Source organism: Antechinus flavipes, chromosome 1, assembly GCF_016432865.1.
Source record: "Antechinus flavipes isolate AdamAnt ecotype Samford, QLD, Australia chromosome 1, AdamAnt_v2, whole genome shotgun sequence".
NCBI lineage: Eukaryota > Metazoa > Chordata > Mammalia > Dasyuromorphia > Dasyuridae > Antechinus > Antechinus flavipes.
In genome coordinates, this window is record NC_067398.1 from 710,176,265 (window position 1) to 710,194,830 (window position 18,566).

Genomic DNA, 18,566 nt, shown 5'->3' on the forward strand with positions numbered 1-18,566 from the left:
GACCTTGAGGGGAAAGGGAAGGAGAATAAGCATTTATTAAACTTGATTTATGTCTAAAGCACTGTGGTAAGAGCTTTATTAGTATTATCATATTCGATTCTCCCAACAACTCTTCCAGTTATGGGTTATCTTTACAGATGAGGAAACAGAGGCAGACAGGTTAACTGACTTGCCCACAGTGATACAGTTAGAAGCTGGATTTGAATTCAAGTCTTTTTGACGCTAAGATCAGCATCAAAGAATGCATGCAGTATATTAGAGTAAGGAACTCTGTACCTTTAAGCCTCAGTTTACACTTCTTTAAAACAAAGATGATAAAAAAAAAGGATAGTGGGAAGAGTATAGGATATGGAGCCAGAAAACCTCATTTTGAATTGCCATTCTGCCCTTTGTTAACTGTTATCTAAATCATTTAATCTCTGATCTTTGTTAAATGAAGCAATTCAACCAACTGACCTCTGAGTTCCTTTCTAGCCTCATATTTATGACCCTCCAGTACTCATACCTAAGGTTTAGGGGGATGAACATGCTTTGCAGGAACCCTAAAAGTCCTTCCTAAATTAGGACAGCTAATGATAAGGACAAACAGTTTAATAGAGCTAAAAATCTGTGTGTTTCCAAACCAAAAAAAAAAGAATAAGAATAAGAAAAAAAGAAAGAGGAAAGGGAAAAAAACCTTGTGTATTTCCAAAGTGAATTAAAAAACCCAACTTCCTTAAGTTAATAATGAATTAGGTTGATGCATTTGTTTTGTTAGAAGAAATTATACCCTGCCTGCTACCAAAAAGGATTCATGGCAGCACAGATAATGAATTTTAGAAAGAAATAAATTTGTTTAAAAAAAAACAAACTTTCATTGCATTAATAGAAAAAGCAAGCCTGTTTTATTAATTTAATTGTTCTTTATCTCACTGAGTTTTTTTAGCCGTTAGAGTGCTTTTTTTAAAAAAAAATAAGAACCATATGCTTATATGTAAGTGCATAAAAATTGCCATAAGCCCCAAATCATGCTTCTCTTTGCTTGTGGAAATCGATGTCTAATTAGCTGATGCTGTATATGGGGGACGGGGGTTGATGTGTCAAAATTATTATAAAGATCATGAAAAGCCTCTGGCATCAAAAAACCTGTTTTTGAATACCAGCTCTGAGACTTGCTACCTGAATGATCCTGGAAAATCACTCAACTTCTCTAGAATATTTCTGTTTCTTTATCTGTTAGAGAAGAGGGTTGTTCTAGACAACCTCTAAGAAACTCTGTGAAGGATGGAAACAAGCACTTATTAAGCTACTATTATATGCTATGCTCAAAGAATTGTTTTATTCTCATAACAATGCGGTGAGAAAAGTGCTGTTATCCACATTTCAAAAATGAAGAAATGGACTCAGATAGACTTTTCTTGGTGGTGATTTGTCCAGGGACATATGGTTAGCATGTGTCTGAGACTGGATTTGAACTCAGATCTTCCTGATACTCACTCTATCTGCTACAGCACTTATTCACCCAATGACCACTTCACCTATGGCGCTTTAAGCCAGTGCTTGATGATGTCTCCACTTCTGATGACAATGGCTATTGTGTTCTTGGGTTGGCCCAGTTGGAGGGAGCTGATTTCTACAGTTGAACCCAAGAAATGGACCTTTTTAGTTCACAACCATTTCTAGGAGTCAGAATATTCCATATGGGTGGAAGTGTTCCACCTGCCATGTCATATGGAATAGAGTCTCAGCCTCAAAGTTGGAAAAGATGGCAACAGTTATCAGGAGCCAACCCAAATATGAACAACATTCCCAACAATGGGCTTTGGGCTTTTACTCCAAGGCCTCCGCTGAAGAGAACCTTTCCCTCTTCCACCTATCCCTTCTCCCCCTCCCACCTGCCAGGAGACATGTCATAGCCTTTATGCACAGTGATTATAGTTCTCTGTTCATCAAGACAGAAATGCCATCCTTAGCTCCATCTCATCAAATCTTCTTCATGTGTCAGTTTCTCCAGGAAGGTTCTCCTAACACTTTGAGGATCTCTCTCTCTGTCTCTCTCTGCCTCTGTCTCTCTGTCTCTGTCTGTCTGTCTGTCTCTCTCTCTGTCTCTATCTCTCTTGTCTCTTTTTCTCCCTCCCTTTTTCTCTCTCTCTCTTTTTTCTCTCCTCTCTCCCTGTCTCCCTCAAATTAATTTGCAATCATATTTCTTTGCACATATTATATCAGCTCTACCAGTAGAATGTAAACCCCCTGAGGGAAAAAACTATTTAATACTGAACACATAGAATTTTAGATTTAAGACTAGAAAGGACCTTGGATACTTCCTATTACAGTCCCCTCATTTTCCTTCAGAGAAATCTGAAACCCAGAGGACTTCAATGACTAGTTCAGAGTTATCTAGTTACTAAGTAAGGAATAGACTTGGGATTCTGAATAAAGTCTTTGAATGCCAAACCCAGCATTTTCCTCACTTCTTCATTTGTGTCTCTGTATTCCCGGGACCTGATGCTCACAAAGGTGGCCTTTAATAAATGATCTCAAGGGGAGAAAGGAGGAGAATATGGAACTCCAAATTTTAAAAACAAACGAAAAAATTGTTTTACACATAAGTGGGGAAAATAAAAAAAAATTTAAAAAATAAATGATTTCAAGGATCTGGGATGAATGATTACCAAAGGCCAAGCCACAGTTCAAATTAAGGGATTCTGCTTAAGTCATGAACTCCTAGTCCCTCTTGCTTCCATTCAAAATTAACCAGTATGCTTTGGGTCTCCAGATTGGCCATCGAGATTTTGATGTGGAAAAACGCCTCCGCCGGGACCTGCGGAGGACTCATGCCCTCCTGTCTGATGTGCAGCTTATCCTATCAAGCATCGAGGACTCTCAGATGACAGTCAATAAGGAAGAGCTGGAGAAAGTTCACAGTAGGGTAAGCCATGCTGGACCTCTGGGCTTTTCCCATCACCCTTTACATCAATGACTTGGATGAAGCCATGGAGGACACCCTCTTCAAATGTGCAGATGATTCAAAGCTGGAGGAAAATGGTTAACTTATTAGATTGTAGAATCCAGATCCCAAAAGGGTTTGGCAGGTTAGAGTCATAGATTAAATCTAACACAATGAATGTATTGAGGTGTTTTTTTTTTAAATCAACTCTATGGGAAGAGGGATGGGACAAAAAAAAGGTAATTTGCATGAAAAATGGCATTAGTATAGAAGATCCTGGGATCTTCAATGGAGAGCTGGGAGGGACCTTAGGAGCCATCCAGTTTAAGCCTTTCATTTTACAAGTAAGGAAACCCAAACTCAGAGAACTTTGAGGTACTTTAGGATCTTGACCAAGGCCACACAGGAAAGCGGTGGCTCAAAGGATCACAAATGTGATAAGGCATCCAAGACATTAGGTGTCATATTTGGCTATATGGTCTAGAGGATGATCAGGTTAGGGGGGAGGGTCCACTGTCCTCTGCCCTTATCAATCCAATCTGGAGCTCTGTGTTCATTGTTAGATCCCATGAGTTAGAAGCTATCCAAGTAAAGATAGTAAGGCAATGTGGAACAGTGGAAATGGAACTGGGGATTTGAGCCCAATTTTGCCTCTGTTAACTGAGTTTGGACCTCAGGAATCCTCAGTTTGCTTATCTGAAAAAAAAGATGGTTTTAATAGATGCCTTCTGAAGTTCTTTATATCCTTTATTAGGAGTTATTAATATAGTTTATATCATACTCCCTCTTTAAGCCTCTGAACTCCTTTCCAAAATGATGGTTTTAAATTCATAAAATAAAATGCATAAGATTACACAGGAAAACAATTATATTTAATAAAGTTATCAGAATATGAAAAAACCTCAACAGTTTATGGACTGAAAGTAAAGAGCCCCTGCTTCTTTTATACTCCTGTGATCCATAGTGATGAGAAGTAAAGGAAATGGGTGCTAAGTGTTGGGGAATGATTGTCATCCCAGATACTTGATGGACGGCCATGTGGGAGAAGGGAACTGAATTAGTATCGCATAGTGTCAGAGGAGAGAACCAGCAGCTGGGGGATGATTCACTTGGCACAGATGTTGTAAACAGGATTCTTGTTTAAACACATATTGGGCTCAGTGGTATCTGTGATCCCTTTCAATTCTCAAATTTGATGGATTCAATTTAATTCAACAAAATAAACATTTATGAAGTGCCTACTGGCTACCAGACACTGGGGATACAAATAAGGATTACAGAGTCCTTGCACTAAAGAGGCTTATAACTTAATGAGAGAAGGACTTTAGGACTCTGAGTTCTCACCTTTGTCATTTACTGATTGTATGACCTTGGCTGTTCAGTTAACTCCACTGGTCATTCAGGGAAGAAGATAGTTGTCTGATTGTCAACATATAAAAGGAAATGAACAAAGGTGGGGAAAGGGAGAACATGAAATGGGGGCAAGATGTTCTGGGGAGCTGAAACCAAACTGAGCTGCTGATGAGATAGGGAGTTACCCAAGAGTCCTCTATAAAGAAAGGTTATCACTTCTCCTTTGAGTCCTCCAATGGAAAGAGAGGAACAATTAAGATAGTTGAGGAACTCAAACCCAGAGTTGCTATGGTGATGAGACTTCAGGTGATCAGCTTATCCTGGAGATAGGGCATCGGGGTCCAGCATCATGCTCAGTGGAATCAAGCTAAGCAGATTTGCTGATGAAAAAATGGAAAATTACCTATGTCACTGGAGAGTGGGGGCAGGTTTTAGCTGAATGTACTCAAAGTCTTCCATGGCTCTGTGATCTCATTGATCTGATGTTCTTTTTGATGATACAAATTTCAACCTATCCCACTCCTGCCCTTGCTGGGAGACATTTGTCTGTGTCCTTCCCATAGATTCCTCATGGGATCCAGCTAATGTTCAACTGAGTTGAATGAGGTAACTTAGTACAAGAGACAGGGAAAAAAAAAAAACCTTCCAAACAATCTGAGTTATCTGAAAATGGAATAGACCATCTTGTCAGGAGTCAAGTTCCCCATCACTGGAACATGACAAGAAATCTGAGTTTCAGAGTGAATTCAACAATAGTGTGGATGATTGGAGTCAGCTCTTTTCCAATTCCAAGCTCCTGGGAGCCAAAGACAGTTTTCAAAAATTCTGGGACGACTTGTGCTCCGAGGCAGGAGGCACAATGGGTGGTTGATGAGATGGGACACTGTGAAATTTGGAGCTGGTTCCTGTCAATTGGTTGTTGGCATGCTGATCTAAGCCATGAAGAATGTCAGAGTGAAACATCAACTGTATAAAACAGGATCCTCCAAGGATCATAGATTTTGAGGTAGAAGGAATCTTGGAGGTCATTTATTACAGTCTGCTCATTTGCCTGAAGTCACCTGGGGATTCTAACTCCAAAGCCAGAGTTTTCTCCATTGCTTCACTTACATATTACCAGATCCAGAGTCAGAGAACCAAGATTTGAATTCTGATTCTGCTCATTACTGCCTTTATGACTTTGGATAAGTCCCTTTCCCAGCCTGGAACCAAGTTTCCTCATTTGTGAAATTAATTGGTTGGATTAAAATACCTCCAATTTTAATATTTCATGACCCCATGGAGCCTAGTAAGTTTGGTCCATAAATTCATCATTCCAACACATACAATCATATAAATTATTTCTTTAATTCAGTTAACATAATAAACATGAAAGATTCTTGTCCAGCCCCTGACATAATTTGGCTATGAGACAATGGTTTAGATTGCAGAGCAAGGATTGATCTCCATTGGTAGAAAGAGTTTGCTCCCTCAGAGCTCCCAACACCCATACAATCATTCAAGAACATGTTCAGATTGATGTATTCTTCTTTTGTCTCCTTTCACTATCCCTTTCTCCAGCCTCTTGCTGATCCCTTCCAACTCCTTTGATTTCTTCTGGGCTGTAAAGCACTGCCTCTGAGCATCCCTCTTTGTTTTTATGCTTTTCTCTCCCGTTAATGAGACCCTGAAATCTTTTTGTGGCCCTTCTGGCCTTCCAATTGGCTCCAGATTTTTTTTTGGCTGGGAATATTTAAAGACACAGAAATTTCTACCCCCTCCTTTTCTTCTTCATTTCCTCTTCCCTATTGGTACCTTCTCTTCTTCCCCTTCTTGTTTCTCTTTTCCCCCTCCTTCTCTTGTCCTTACTTATTCTTCATCCTTTCCTCCTTCCTTCTCTTCATCTTCTCCCTGAATCATGGTATGATGGAAAAAGTGGTGGGTTTGGAATCAGAGAATGAGGCTCTACCATTGTGTGAGCTTAAGTGGCTTCAAATTTCCTCAGTTTCTTCATCTGTTAAATGAGGAAGTTGTATCAGATTCCCTGTCAGTTCAAATCACAGTTCAATGCCCTGCTTCAGGTTCAGTGTCTTCTTGTTTAAAATTAGGGTTTGAACTGGATGGCTTCAGTTGTCAATGTTTTGAGAAGATGAAAATTAGGGTTTGGACTAGATGGCTTCAGTTCTGTTTTGAGGAGATGCTTTGCAAACCTGTCAACATTAAATAATGAGATCTGGTTATCACCTAAGGTTTCTTCTCACTCTAAATAATGGAATCATAATTCTGGGATGAAAATGTCCCTGGAAACCACCAACTTTATGCCTCTTAATTTACAGTGGAAGTAACTGTGATTTTCCTCCTCTTTTTCTTCTCTTTCTCCTCTTTTTTCTCCTTCTTTTCTTCTTTCTCCTCTTTCTCTTTCTCTCCTGCTCCTCCTTGTCCTCCTCCTTGCTCAGCTTTCATCTTCTTCCCTTTCTATATCCTCCTTTCCTTTTTCCTCGTGTCTTTTATACCCATCGCTGGGACAGGTGCTGTTTCCCCTCCCCTGGTTGAAAATATCCCCAGCCCTCTTGGAGAGAGGTCTGTCAGGGCCAAGCTGCTGCTGCTGCACACAGCCCTAGGATGTAGCCAGCCCTGGCAGCTACATTCATCACTGCCCAGCTCTAATGCGCACTGGTTCATCAGGGGTCTAATTAATAATTAAATAGAGAGAAAGAGTAAGCAGACTGAGCTGCCTGCAGTGGCCAGAAGCATTTCTTCCCCTGCAGTAAGGCAGAGGTGGTGGATTGCACCGGGAAACAAATAGAGCTGCTTGTCTAGAATTGGATGGAGGGCAAAGAGCTCTGTGTTTGAAGTCTGAGGACCTTGGCTCGCATCCACGACCTGTTGCTTTTTAGATTCAAATACTACCTCAGATGCTTATTTACTGGGTCACCCAGAGCAGTTACTTCATGGCAGCAGCCTCAGTTTTCTCACATGTAAAACGAGGGGATTGGGCTGCATTTTAAAAAAATGACTGAATGGAGGATGGAGTGGGAGAGATCTAAGGCAGGCAGATCCTCCCCATCCCCAGCAGTTATTACATAAGTGTGGATGTGAGGTGATGAGGGTCTGCATCAATGGCAATGTCAGAGGAGAGGGGAAACATTCAAGAGATGCTGGAGAGGTGAAATTGATGAGAGATGCTACAGAGCTGACATTGATGAGGATGCTGGAGAGGTGAAATTGATGAGGGATGCTGGAGAGGTGAAACTGATGAGGGATGCTGGAGAGGTGAAACTGATGAGGGATGCTGGAGAGGTGAAACTGATGAGGGATGCTGGAGAGGTGAAACTGATGAGGGATGCTGGAGAGGTGAAACTGATGAGGGATGCTGGAGAGGTGAAACTGAAGAGGGATGCTGGAGAGGTGAAATTGACAGGCCTTGGCCACAGCTTGAGTGGGGGGGGGTGAGAGAGAGGGAGGAGTTCAGGCTGACTCAGGTTGAATGACTTGGGGTGCTGGAAGGACGGTGGCGCCCTCTATAATAATAGGGAAAGTAGAAGGTGGGGAGAGTTGAAGGAGGAAAGAAAATGAGTTCTCTTTTTCACATATTTGAGTTTAAGATGCTTATTGTACATCCAGTTCAAGATGTTTGAGAGGCATTTTTGTTGTTAAATCATTTTTTTCAATTGTGTCTCCATGATACATTTGGCGTTTTCTTGGCAAAGATACCAAAATGGATTGTTATTTTCTTCTCCAGTTCATTTTACAAATGAGGAAACTGAGACAAATACTGTTAAGTGACTTCCCCAGGGTTATACAGTTACTAATAGTAGCTGTCTAAAGATGGATTTGAACTCATAAAGATGAGTTTTCTTATTTCCATCCCGGTGCTCTATCTACTCAGCTAGTAATAATAAATAATAATAAAAATAGTAATAGGTAACATTTATGTAGCACTTACTCTGTGCCAGGCACTGTATTAAGCGCATTTTGATCCTCACAACAGCACTGGGAGGCAAATAGCATTATCTTCATTTTTCAGATGAAGAAACTGAGGTGAATAATATGCCCAACGTCATACAACGAGTAAGTGTCTGAGGGTGGATTTGAACTCATAAAGATGAGTTTTCTTATTTCCATCCCGGTGCTCTATCTACTCAGCTAGTAATAATAAATAATAATAAAAATAGTAATAGGTAACATTTATGTAGCACTTACTCTGTGCCAGGCACTGTATTAAGCGCATTTTGATCCTCACAACAGCACTGGGAGGCAAATAGCATTATCTTCATTTTTCAGATGAAGAAACTGAGGTGAATAATATGCCCAACGTCATACAACGAGTAAGTGTCTGAGGGTGGATTTTAACTCAGATGTTTCTGACTCCAGATCTTCCACCATTCACTGTGATACAAGAATATGAATTCATATCCTTGAATTTCCATATTGGTGCTGTTTTTACTGTATTGATAATTGGGGATTCTCTTTAGTCAATTACTAGTCAATTGCTTCCATTGGATCTGGACTAATCTCTTCATTTTATAAATGAAGAAACTGAGTTTCAGAGAATGGCTGTAGCTTCTTCAGAATTCGAATCCAGAGATTTGAATGCCCCAGATTTGCATTGCTCAGATGGCAGGGTCCTCCTCAAGGACCGGTCTTCTCCCTAACACATTCATAGAAACATTAGAGACTATTTAGTCCAGTTCCCTGTCCCTCCTGCTTTTTTTTTTAATAAAGAAAGAAACTGAGACCCAGATTAAAAAGTGACTCATCAGATCACGTACTAAATGAAAATTAGCAGAGTTTTTCCCGATTCCACATCCTGAGCCCTGTGCCCTTGCTCCCCTTTCCAAAAGAAAAAAGGCTGTATTCTGGAGGCATCTTTGGGACGCAAACGCATGTGGTTCAAGACTGCCCCCACAGAAATCTGGTCCCTCATGAAAGTGACTGGAGTGGAAATAGAGTGCTCTGGACTCTGAAGCTGTGGGGGCTTCTTTTTCTCTGGCGCCTATCAAAGGGAATCTGAAGCCTTTGCTTTGGACTTGGTCGTCATGGAAATAGCTGGAGGGCCTGGGCTGATGGAGGAGGGGACAGGGAACAATTTTGCTCTTGTTCCCAAGAACATATGTCCTGGATTCTAGGGGTGGTGGGGATTGAATAAAACAGGAGCTCCCCACACTGGCAATGACATTTTATTCCCTCACCTGAGAAGGAGCCCTCAGGTGAGCTAGCTTAGTTTTGTCCAAAGGAGAAAATCCTTCTCTTTCCTGGGACAGGTCTCCAGTTTGTGGCCAAGGCGTGATCACCAATGATGACCCAAACCTTTGGAATCACTCTTCAGTTCTATTCTACTCAAGTATATTAAACACCTGCTGTATGCTCAGCTTTGTGTGGGCTTCTGGGGATTCAAAGACAAAAGAATAAAATTTCCCTCCTGGTTGGGGAATCAAATTGTATGCAAATTGGCAATGATAATAGATGATAATAACATATCTTTCTAGTGTTTTGTGGTTTGCAATAACATCTACATATATTATTTCATCCTTACAATGCCCCTGTGAAGTAGATGCTAATATTATTTCTATTTTTGAAGAGGAAACTGAGTCTGAGAGATTAAAATCACTTGCTCAGAATTATATATAATTTGAGGAGGAAGAGGAAGCCAACTTGGGGTGGGATAGGGGATGATGTGTGAGCTGAGTCTTGGGATTTTAAGAGGTGGAAGTGAAGGGGGGACCGTGCTCTCAGGGGACACAGCAGGGGCAAAGGTGGACAAAAATGGAGATGGGAGCAACAATTAGGTGAATTGAACTGACATGCAGACTGCATAAAGAGGGAGAAGTTGGAAATGTCTGCATTTGTAGGTTGGAGGCAGATGATAAAAGAAAAGGCTTCAGGAAGCCTCCAAATGAATGGTCTTTATTTTCAGAATGGATTCCTTCTCCTGTAAGACCTGGAATGCTCTTCCTCCCACTTCACCTCCCACTTCATGGACACATTTGACGTTTAAGGACCCCTCCCACCTCTGACATTCTTCATTCTAAGACCCCTCTCACCTCTTATTCCCTATTCTGGGACCCTTCCCACCTCTGACATTTCCTATTCTAAGGACACTCCCAGCTCTGGCATTCTGGAATCCCATGAGTCCTACTTACTTAATTTCTTGGAAACGCACAGACTAGGAAAACAAAGGAGAGGTTTTGCCTTGATTTAATGACACCTGTTCGTTAGGAGCCAATTAGTAATTAATCCATGTTGAATGTCTCCACTGGAAATAAACTAATCCAGAGACATAAGCAATTCCAACAACATCCATATATAATTGAGATAATGGTTTTGCATAAATAACATCTGTGAGGAGCAGATGTTGGCACCTGGCTGGGAGGGGAGGATGGAAGGTGATCTCTGTAGTAGAGCAATTTGCCAATTTTCCACTTTCCTCTGACCCAGAAAAAAGAAACTGTCCTTTTGTTCTTCTTGTATTGACCCATCACAAGCTGCCTGGCTCTGCCAAAGTTTCCCAAAACGGCTTTGCTGCTTTCTTAGCCTGAAGAACTGGGCTCTAAAACACAGAAGGACTGTGGGCAAGGTGAAACTTCCTCTGGGTCCTGGTTCTGCTCAGGTACACAGCTGGGTGGTCAGGAATGAATTGGCTCATGCATCAGGTGCAAACTTGCAGGTAAACAGCTTTCCCTATCTGAGCCTTATTTTTTGCCCACACTAAAATAGGGGACAGCATAAGATAATGGAGTTAAATATTTATGTCCTCTCCATCTCTGAATCTTGGGGACAATGTGGTGTAGTGATCAGAACATTAGGCTTGAGCACCATTGTTCTCTCTTGGTCGATCTTTCTCCTCTCCAATCCAACTTCTACACTATTACAAAAATATTATTCCTAAGGCACATCTCTCTTATTATTTTCCAAACAACCTTCCTTCTCTGCTTTTTTGTCTTAACCCAAGCTCCACCCCTGCTTGGAGTGTCTCTTCTTCTCCAATTTTTAGAATCTTTAACTCCTTTTAAATTTAAACTGGGGCACTGTTTCCTATAGGATGCCCCTCAACTATACTTTATCATTAAGACTCTCCCTCTTCCAGTTGTATTGTATCTATTGACCTGTGAATGTATTGAGTCTCCCAGAAAAAGTAACTTATTGAAGACAGAATGGCTTAATTTTTGTCCCCCTATGAATCTTCAATCACCAATTTTCCAGTCCCCAGTGCTTAGCAGAAGTCTTAGAATACAATAGGTATTTAATAAATGTTTGCTGAACATAATCCAATTGAGTAATTGAGGTCAGCACTTTCATTATTTCCTAGATAAGGAAACTGAGACCCTGGAAGAAAAGGGAAATAAACTGATAAAGACATGAAGGAAGTACAAGCAAGATTGGAACCCTGATCTCTTTATTCCAAATCCAGCAGCGTTTCTAGATCTTATTCTTTGAATTCAAACTGAAATGCATCAGCCATCTATTCATTTTTTCTTGCAGTGGCCAGACTGGAAACCATATATCTAACTCAGGGGCATGGGTGTTCCACAATAATCTCACTGATTGGTTGGTTAGGGAGAGATAACAGAAGGGGGAATATTTCTGTGCCAGTATACAGTGGAGAAGTAGAAGATTGATTTGTTAAGTGACTCTTAACCCTAAAAGAGGCAGTGATACTCTTCCTGCTTTGAGCCTCATTTTGTAAAATGAGGAGTTCAATTAAAATATCCCTTCCACCGCTGATATTTCTTGTTTTAAAGGCCTTTCTAGCTCTGACATTCCCTGTTCTAAGGCTCTTCCAACCTCTGACATTTCCTTTTCTAAGGCCCTATATCCCCTGTTCTAAGGCCCCTTCCAGCTCTGACACTCCCAGTTTAAAAATCCCTCCTATCTTTAACATTTGATGTCCTAAGATCCTTCCCTGCCCTGACATTTTATATTTTTCTTCTAGCTCTTAAAACGTGTTTCGCCCAAGTCCAAAAGTTTCCATTCTAAGTTTTTTGTCAGTTCTAACATTATCTGAACTTTCCCTGGATGCCTTGACATTGTAAATTTTTGTGAATCATGGGAACACGGGTTCAGATGTTGGGAACTGAATAAATGGGCTCACCATAAATATCCTTTTAGGCCATGAGGTAAAATAGTGTTGTTTCCTGTTGTGGTATCATGGTTTAAACTGGAAGAAAATGAGTACAGAGAATAAAGAGGGACAATAATAATCATATTACCTCCCATTGCTACAGTGAGCTGTGGTTACAGAGCATTTTCCCACTAATGTATTGAGCAATATATCAGTAAGCTTTTTTTTTTTTAATAAGAACTACTATCCATTATCTCATTTGATCTTTGAAACAGCTCTATAAAATGGGCAGGGCAGGCACTTTTATTCCAATTCTAGGTCTGAGGAAATAGCTATTTCTTATTCAAGACCTATCTCTTGCTCACTCACGCTCTTCTGTGTTTCTAGAATTTTAACTTTCTTCTCCTAGATGTCATACATACCTCTCTTCTTGTAAGCAAAGAATATATAACATTTCCCCCATTGCTATATCCTGTGGTTGACATATTGAAGATTCAATCCCCTAAAACCGCCAGATCTTTGTCCATTGACTTTTTAAATCCACTCTTCCCAAACTCTTCCTTTGTAGCACTGTTTTAAAAAAATGATGTAACACAGCATTTATTTCAATTAAGATTTATTTTATTAGATACATAAATTCAAAAAGCCTTTATTAAGCACTTACTTTGTACCAGTCACTGTGCTAGGTAATGAAGTTACATAGATAGAAGTCCAATGTTCTAGCCTCTAGAGACCTTGGTGAACCCTAACTCTGTCATCCAGTAGATTAAGTATTTCTTCTACCAGGTTTTGTGACATTTGCACATTTTATAAACTTACCATCTATGCCTTTAAGTCATTAATAAAAAAAAATTGCATAGAAAAGTACCAAGGAGAGCTCCTTAGACACTCCCCTTAGAGAATACCTTCTTAACATATTGAGCCATTAGTGAGTCCCCTTTCGTCCAGTCGTTCAAAAATATCCCAGGACCCTTACATGTTGTATTGTCTGGGCCACATCCCTCTCATCTTTCTCAGAGGAATCCCATGAGAGATTTTGAGAACTGCTTGTCAAAAATCTAGTTAAATTATGTGTACTACATTCTTCTCATCTACCAGATTAGTCACCCTGACAGAAAAGGGAGTGAGATTAGTCTGTCTCGGCTTGCTATTTGATGAAGCCGTGTTGGCTCTTCATGATCCCTACTTGCTTTAATAATGTATTCTTGAATTTTGTCAGGCATCAAAGTCAAACTCATTGGATGAGGTTTCAGGCTCTAGTCATTTTCCTTTTTTTGGGAAAATTGAAACTGGCCTGTTGCTCTTCTTCCATTTTTGACAGGATTTCAAAGATTACTCCCAGTGGTTCAACCATCACATATCTGGTTTTAAAAATAACCCCTAAAGCAGTCTTTTTGGGTCTCATAACTGAAATTCATCATTAAAGTGGGATGCTATCTTTTTCTATCGTTGCTTATCTTAGATTTTTAATTCCCTATTAATAATTCTTCAATTAGTAAATCTTCCAGAATCCCATGCTCTCTTAGGTCCCTTCCGACTCTATATTCAGTGAAATGGCTACTTCAAAGTGGAATGGTCCACCTCCAGAGGTAGTGAGCTCCCCATTGCTGGAAGTCTTTATATGAGAACTAAAATACCACTCATTGAGTCTGCTATGCTGGATATTCTTAATTAGGCTTAGGAATATTGATAGCTAGTAGTGACCAGGCTGCCTCTTGGCCCTTTTACCATCCCTGCATCCCCTTGAGATGGTGAAGAAGAAACTGGACTTGTAGTCAGGAACCTGGGCACAAACCTTACCTCAGATACTTATTATCTATATGACTCTAGGATCCTTTTTCCTCATATGTAAACTGAAGAAGCTGTATGACCTTTTAGGTCCCTTCTAACTATGAGCACACATCTAGGAAATGATGTTGAATACCATTTGGTCCAAATCTCTCATTTTAAAGATAAGGAAGCTGGTCCTTGGAAGGTAAATGGACTTCCCTAAGGTCACACTAATAGTAGGATAATGAGTGTTAGATCTAGGATGAATTATGGGTTTTGGATCTCAGAGAAGATCAGGGAAGGTGGTCAGGGTCATCTTTTGCTTTTAGGTACTTGAAATGGACAGTTCCCTGGGGAGTTCCCTGATAGACATTCTAACTATGCCCAAACCCATAGCATGAATCAAGATCTTGTTTAGGGCCAGCATTTCAAGTTCCAAGTGCCTCTAGCAAAGAGATGATGGGGCATTATAAAGGTTGCCACCAACATCCCAATAGGGCAAGATCCTTCTGTGTGTCACAAGACAATTATGAGCAGAGAAAGGACTGGCCAAGTCAGTCCTATGCTCTTAAAGAGAAATAAACTAAAAAAAGGTTGCCTTTAAAGCTTGAAATGTTTTATGCTCCATCCTCTACATGTGGGACTCATTTTCTTATCCTATGGTCTTGTGATTATTATGAAATTATAACGCAGTAACAATACTTTTGCAAAATCTCTTTCTGGCCATTTTTATTCTCAGACACTCCTGTGATGTACATCTTTAGGAATGAGACAAATATCATGATCCTTAGTTTAGTGAGATTATGTGATTCCTCTGAACTCCCATAACTATTTTAGGATATAATCATTATCGTCCATCTAGGATTTGATAATGACAAGCCATTATTGTAACAACTCCAATTTATATAAGAAATATGTTTTGGGATTTTCAGTGCCCAGAACAGAGCCAGGCACACAGTAAGCACTTAATAAAAGGTTTGTAGATTGATTTACACAGGACTTTACTCCTTGAAAAATACTTCATTGTTTTTGTGTTTATTTTTAATAGTATTTTATTTTTCTTAATATGTTCAAGGATAGTTTTCAACATTTACCATCCCAAAACCTCATATCCTAAATTTTTCTCCCTTTTTCCCTTCCCTCCCCTCCCCAAGATAGCAAAGCAATATAGGTTAAACATGTGCAAGTCTTCTAAACATATTTCCATATTCATCATTGCAGAATATTTCCAATGCATTATTTTGTTTGATTCTCACAATAGCTCTCATGGAAATGCCTGCTGGGGATTTTGCTTTAGTTGGGTGGAGTTAGACCAGATGGCCTCTGAGTTTCCTTCGAAATCTGAGGTTTAATGACTGAGAGGTTGCTGAGCTCTGCTTGGCATCCCATTGGTGCTGCATGCTGTACTTTCCTTAGAGCTTTGGACACACTTGTCATTTCCCTTAGGGACTTATTTCTCCACTCATTCCCCCTCCCCCATGAGTCCTTTTAACCCTATGGCCCTCTTTTACAATCCCCAAGGTGGTTAATGTCTCTGTTCCACACATAAACACCAAAGAAGATGACAAGACTTAGCTGAATTTTTCCTTTTCCCTTGAGTTCCTAATTGGCATCTTCCATGGTAAAAATAAAAATAAATCACAGTGAGACCCAGACAGATGACCTTGTGAGAAGCCTGACAAGGTACTTGCGCAACTCCTCTCACCACTAGGAACCCCTGAGCTTCCAGCCTTGGGGGATTTGAGACAAGGAAAGAAACATTAGGTGCCGTGAATTGGTTCAATATTAGCTCACCTAAAGGTCTCTATCTTCTGGTCATAAGACATAATGAGAACTGGATTTAGTTTTTTTTAAAGGATGGGTATCAGGGTTCCTTTTTTTCAACTATTCTCTTCCCCTTCCTCCAAATATGGACATTTCTATTGTCTTCTGAAGACTTACAGGGCTAGGACTGAGAAGTAGGACAGGGGTAGAAAAACCATCCTTTTCTAGTGACTGCCCAGTGCCCTGCAGTAGAGGGAGACAAATAAACTTGGGATAATCATGTATGATTGAGATTATTGGCAATAATGGATAATAATGATAGCTTATGTTTGTATATCACTTGATACTTTATTTTTTTAATTCTTTTTTTTTTAATTATAGCTTTTTATTGACAGAACATAAGCATGGATAATTTTTCAACACTGACCCTTGTACTCACTTCTGTTCCAACTTTTCCCCTCCCTCCCTCCACTCCCTCCCCTAGATGGCAGGCAGTCCCATACATGTTAAACATATTAAAGTATATCTTAAATACAATATATGTATCCCTTGATACTTTCAAAGATATATCCACATCCATTCTGCCACTTGAGGGTAATAACAGCTCATATTTCTAAAGAGCTTTCTAGTTTATAAGTTCACACCCTATATTCTATGCTCTAAGGTTCTTTCCCACTCTGACATTTTCTGTTTTCAGGGTCTGCCCAAGTCTGACATTTCATGTTTTAAGGGCTCAATTAGCTCTAAAAAAATCCTTGTTCTATGACCCTTCCTAGCTTTCTCAGGAGGGTATTTTGTATATCTGCTTTTTTTTTCCTTCAGAAGGAGAAACCGAAGCTCAGAGAAAAGAAACTGACTTGTTTGGGATCCGGCAGCTTGTCAAATGGAGATCTGAGGCTGCCATCCAGTTTTTCTGACTTCAGTATTTTTAAAAATTTAATTGCACTACTTTTGACCCACTTCAATAGCTTTGTAAAATACACAAGGAAAATATTATTACCTACCAAAAGAAGCAGTGAGTTTGGGGATAAGCCATTGCTTTAGCCATCAGGAGAGACAGGTTCAAATCTTGGTTCTGTCACTAACTATTCTGTGACCTTTGGCAAGTCATGTCCTTTCTCTGGCCCTCCCTCATTTTTTCTCATCAGTGAAATGAGGGGATTGTAATAGATTTTGAAGTCACCTTCTACGAATAATTATTAATATATGAGACAAAAAGGTAGAATAGTCAATTGGACAGAATGCTTGATGTGGGGTCTGGAAGATCTGAGTTTGAATCTCAACTCAGAGATATAGGGTTCTGCGTCTCTTTCTGTGTAAGTGACTCTGCTGGAAGAAACAATGGACAATGTTGGGGAGAGGTGACAGCAATCCTATTTCTAGCCTAAAAAGAACAACTCCCTTTCAAAAACTGGACTCTTTTTTTTGTATAGCTGGCTCTCTTCTTAACTGCCAAAGCTCCTACTCTTTAGAGCTGGCTCTCTTCTTAACTGCCAGAGCCCATATTCTTCAGCGTTATCTTGTTTCTTGACTGCCAGAATTCATCCTCTTCAAAGTTATTTTTTTTGACTGCCAGAACTCACACTACCCAGAACTGGCTTTCTTCTTAGTTGCCAGAATGTGCCCTCTTCAGAAACTGGCTGTTATCTTGACTCACTGTCTAGAATATTAAATTTCCCTTTTTCAAGGGCCATCTAATTCTGTCAAACTTCCCTAAAGCAAGCTTCTACTAAACTGTACACTTATTTTAGACTAAATTTCCTCATTGATCCAGAGTCCCCTGATCAATGTCTTATGTACCCCAGTCATAGAGCTTGGGGCAGAACTCAGGTATCCATAATCTGAGGTGCTTTGCCAACCTAGACAATCCTTGTGTTTTGTCTTTTATTCTCTTAGGGCAATGAGCCAATAACAGAAAAATGAAAATGTTATTTGTGGGACTCATCTATAGACATTTTGCATTCAGTCATGGAACGCTATGTTTTCTTGAAAAAATATCCCTTTGGATGTTACTGTTGGAGAGCAAATAATAAATTAGAATGTCCAGAAAAACAGCTTTAGATTTCAAAATTTCATGCCGCCCACTTCCATGTTGGAATTGGCTTCATTTCTTGTTGGGAACATTTCTTGCTCCCCATTCAGTCTACCATATGCTGTCTGTGATGGATCTTGGGGGAAGGACATATTCCATTTCATTTTTTTTTCTGTTTAAAGTTTCTATTGATTGTTTTTGTTTTTTCATACCTTTTCTTTGCAAATATATTTTTCCTATGCCTCCCAGGAGATCCTCTTTTTCTTACAAATAAAAATGAGCAAACTTCTCCAATATTATCAACTGAGTCAGACAGCAAATTTCCTGTTCTGCCCCTCTTGTCCACCACCTCTTTCCCTGCCTTCTTCACCAGTGGATTACTTTCCAAAAGCCCAGCTGCAACACCTTTGTCGAATCCTGAGCTTGTTTATTCCCTCTTAGCATTCTCTATGCCTGGACAGCTCATTTAGCAGCTTAATAAGTCCAAAGCAAACATTTTACACAGGTATTCAAAGCAAGCAAGATGGCATTGCTGAGAAAAGCAGCGCATTCATCAGCTTGCGTTTTATGTATCTGTGATGAGAATCTTAATTGGCTCTCTCCGGGTGGGAAGGTTTCTTGCTCTGATTGGAAAGGAAGAGAACAGAATGTTCTGATTGAGAGGAGAGAAATGAGAAGAT

General features: G+C 39.9%; 1 protein-coding gene across 1 annotated transcript in view; it reads left to right on the top strand.

Annotated features, from left to right (window-relative positions):
* Positions 1-18,566, top strand: part of MYO18B (myosin XVIIIB) — a 335,406-nt gene that overhangs the window by 194,385 nt on the left and 122,455 nt on the right. Inside the window, 1 exon segment of the mRNA XM_051973021.1 lies at positions 2,756-2,908. Coding sequence (XP_051828981.1) covers positions 2,756-2,908 — 153 coding nt within the window.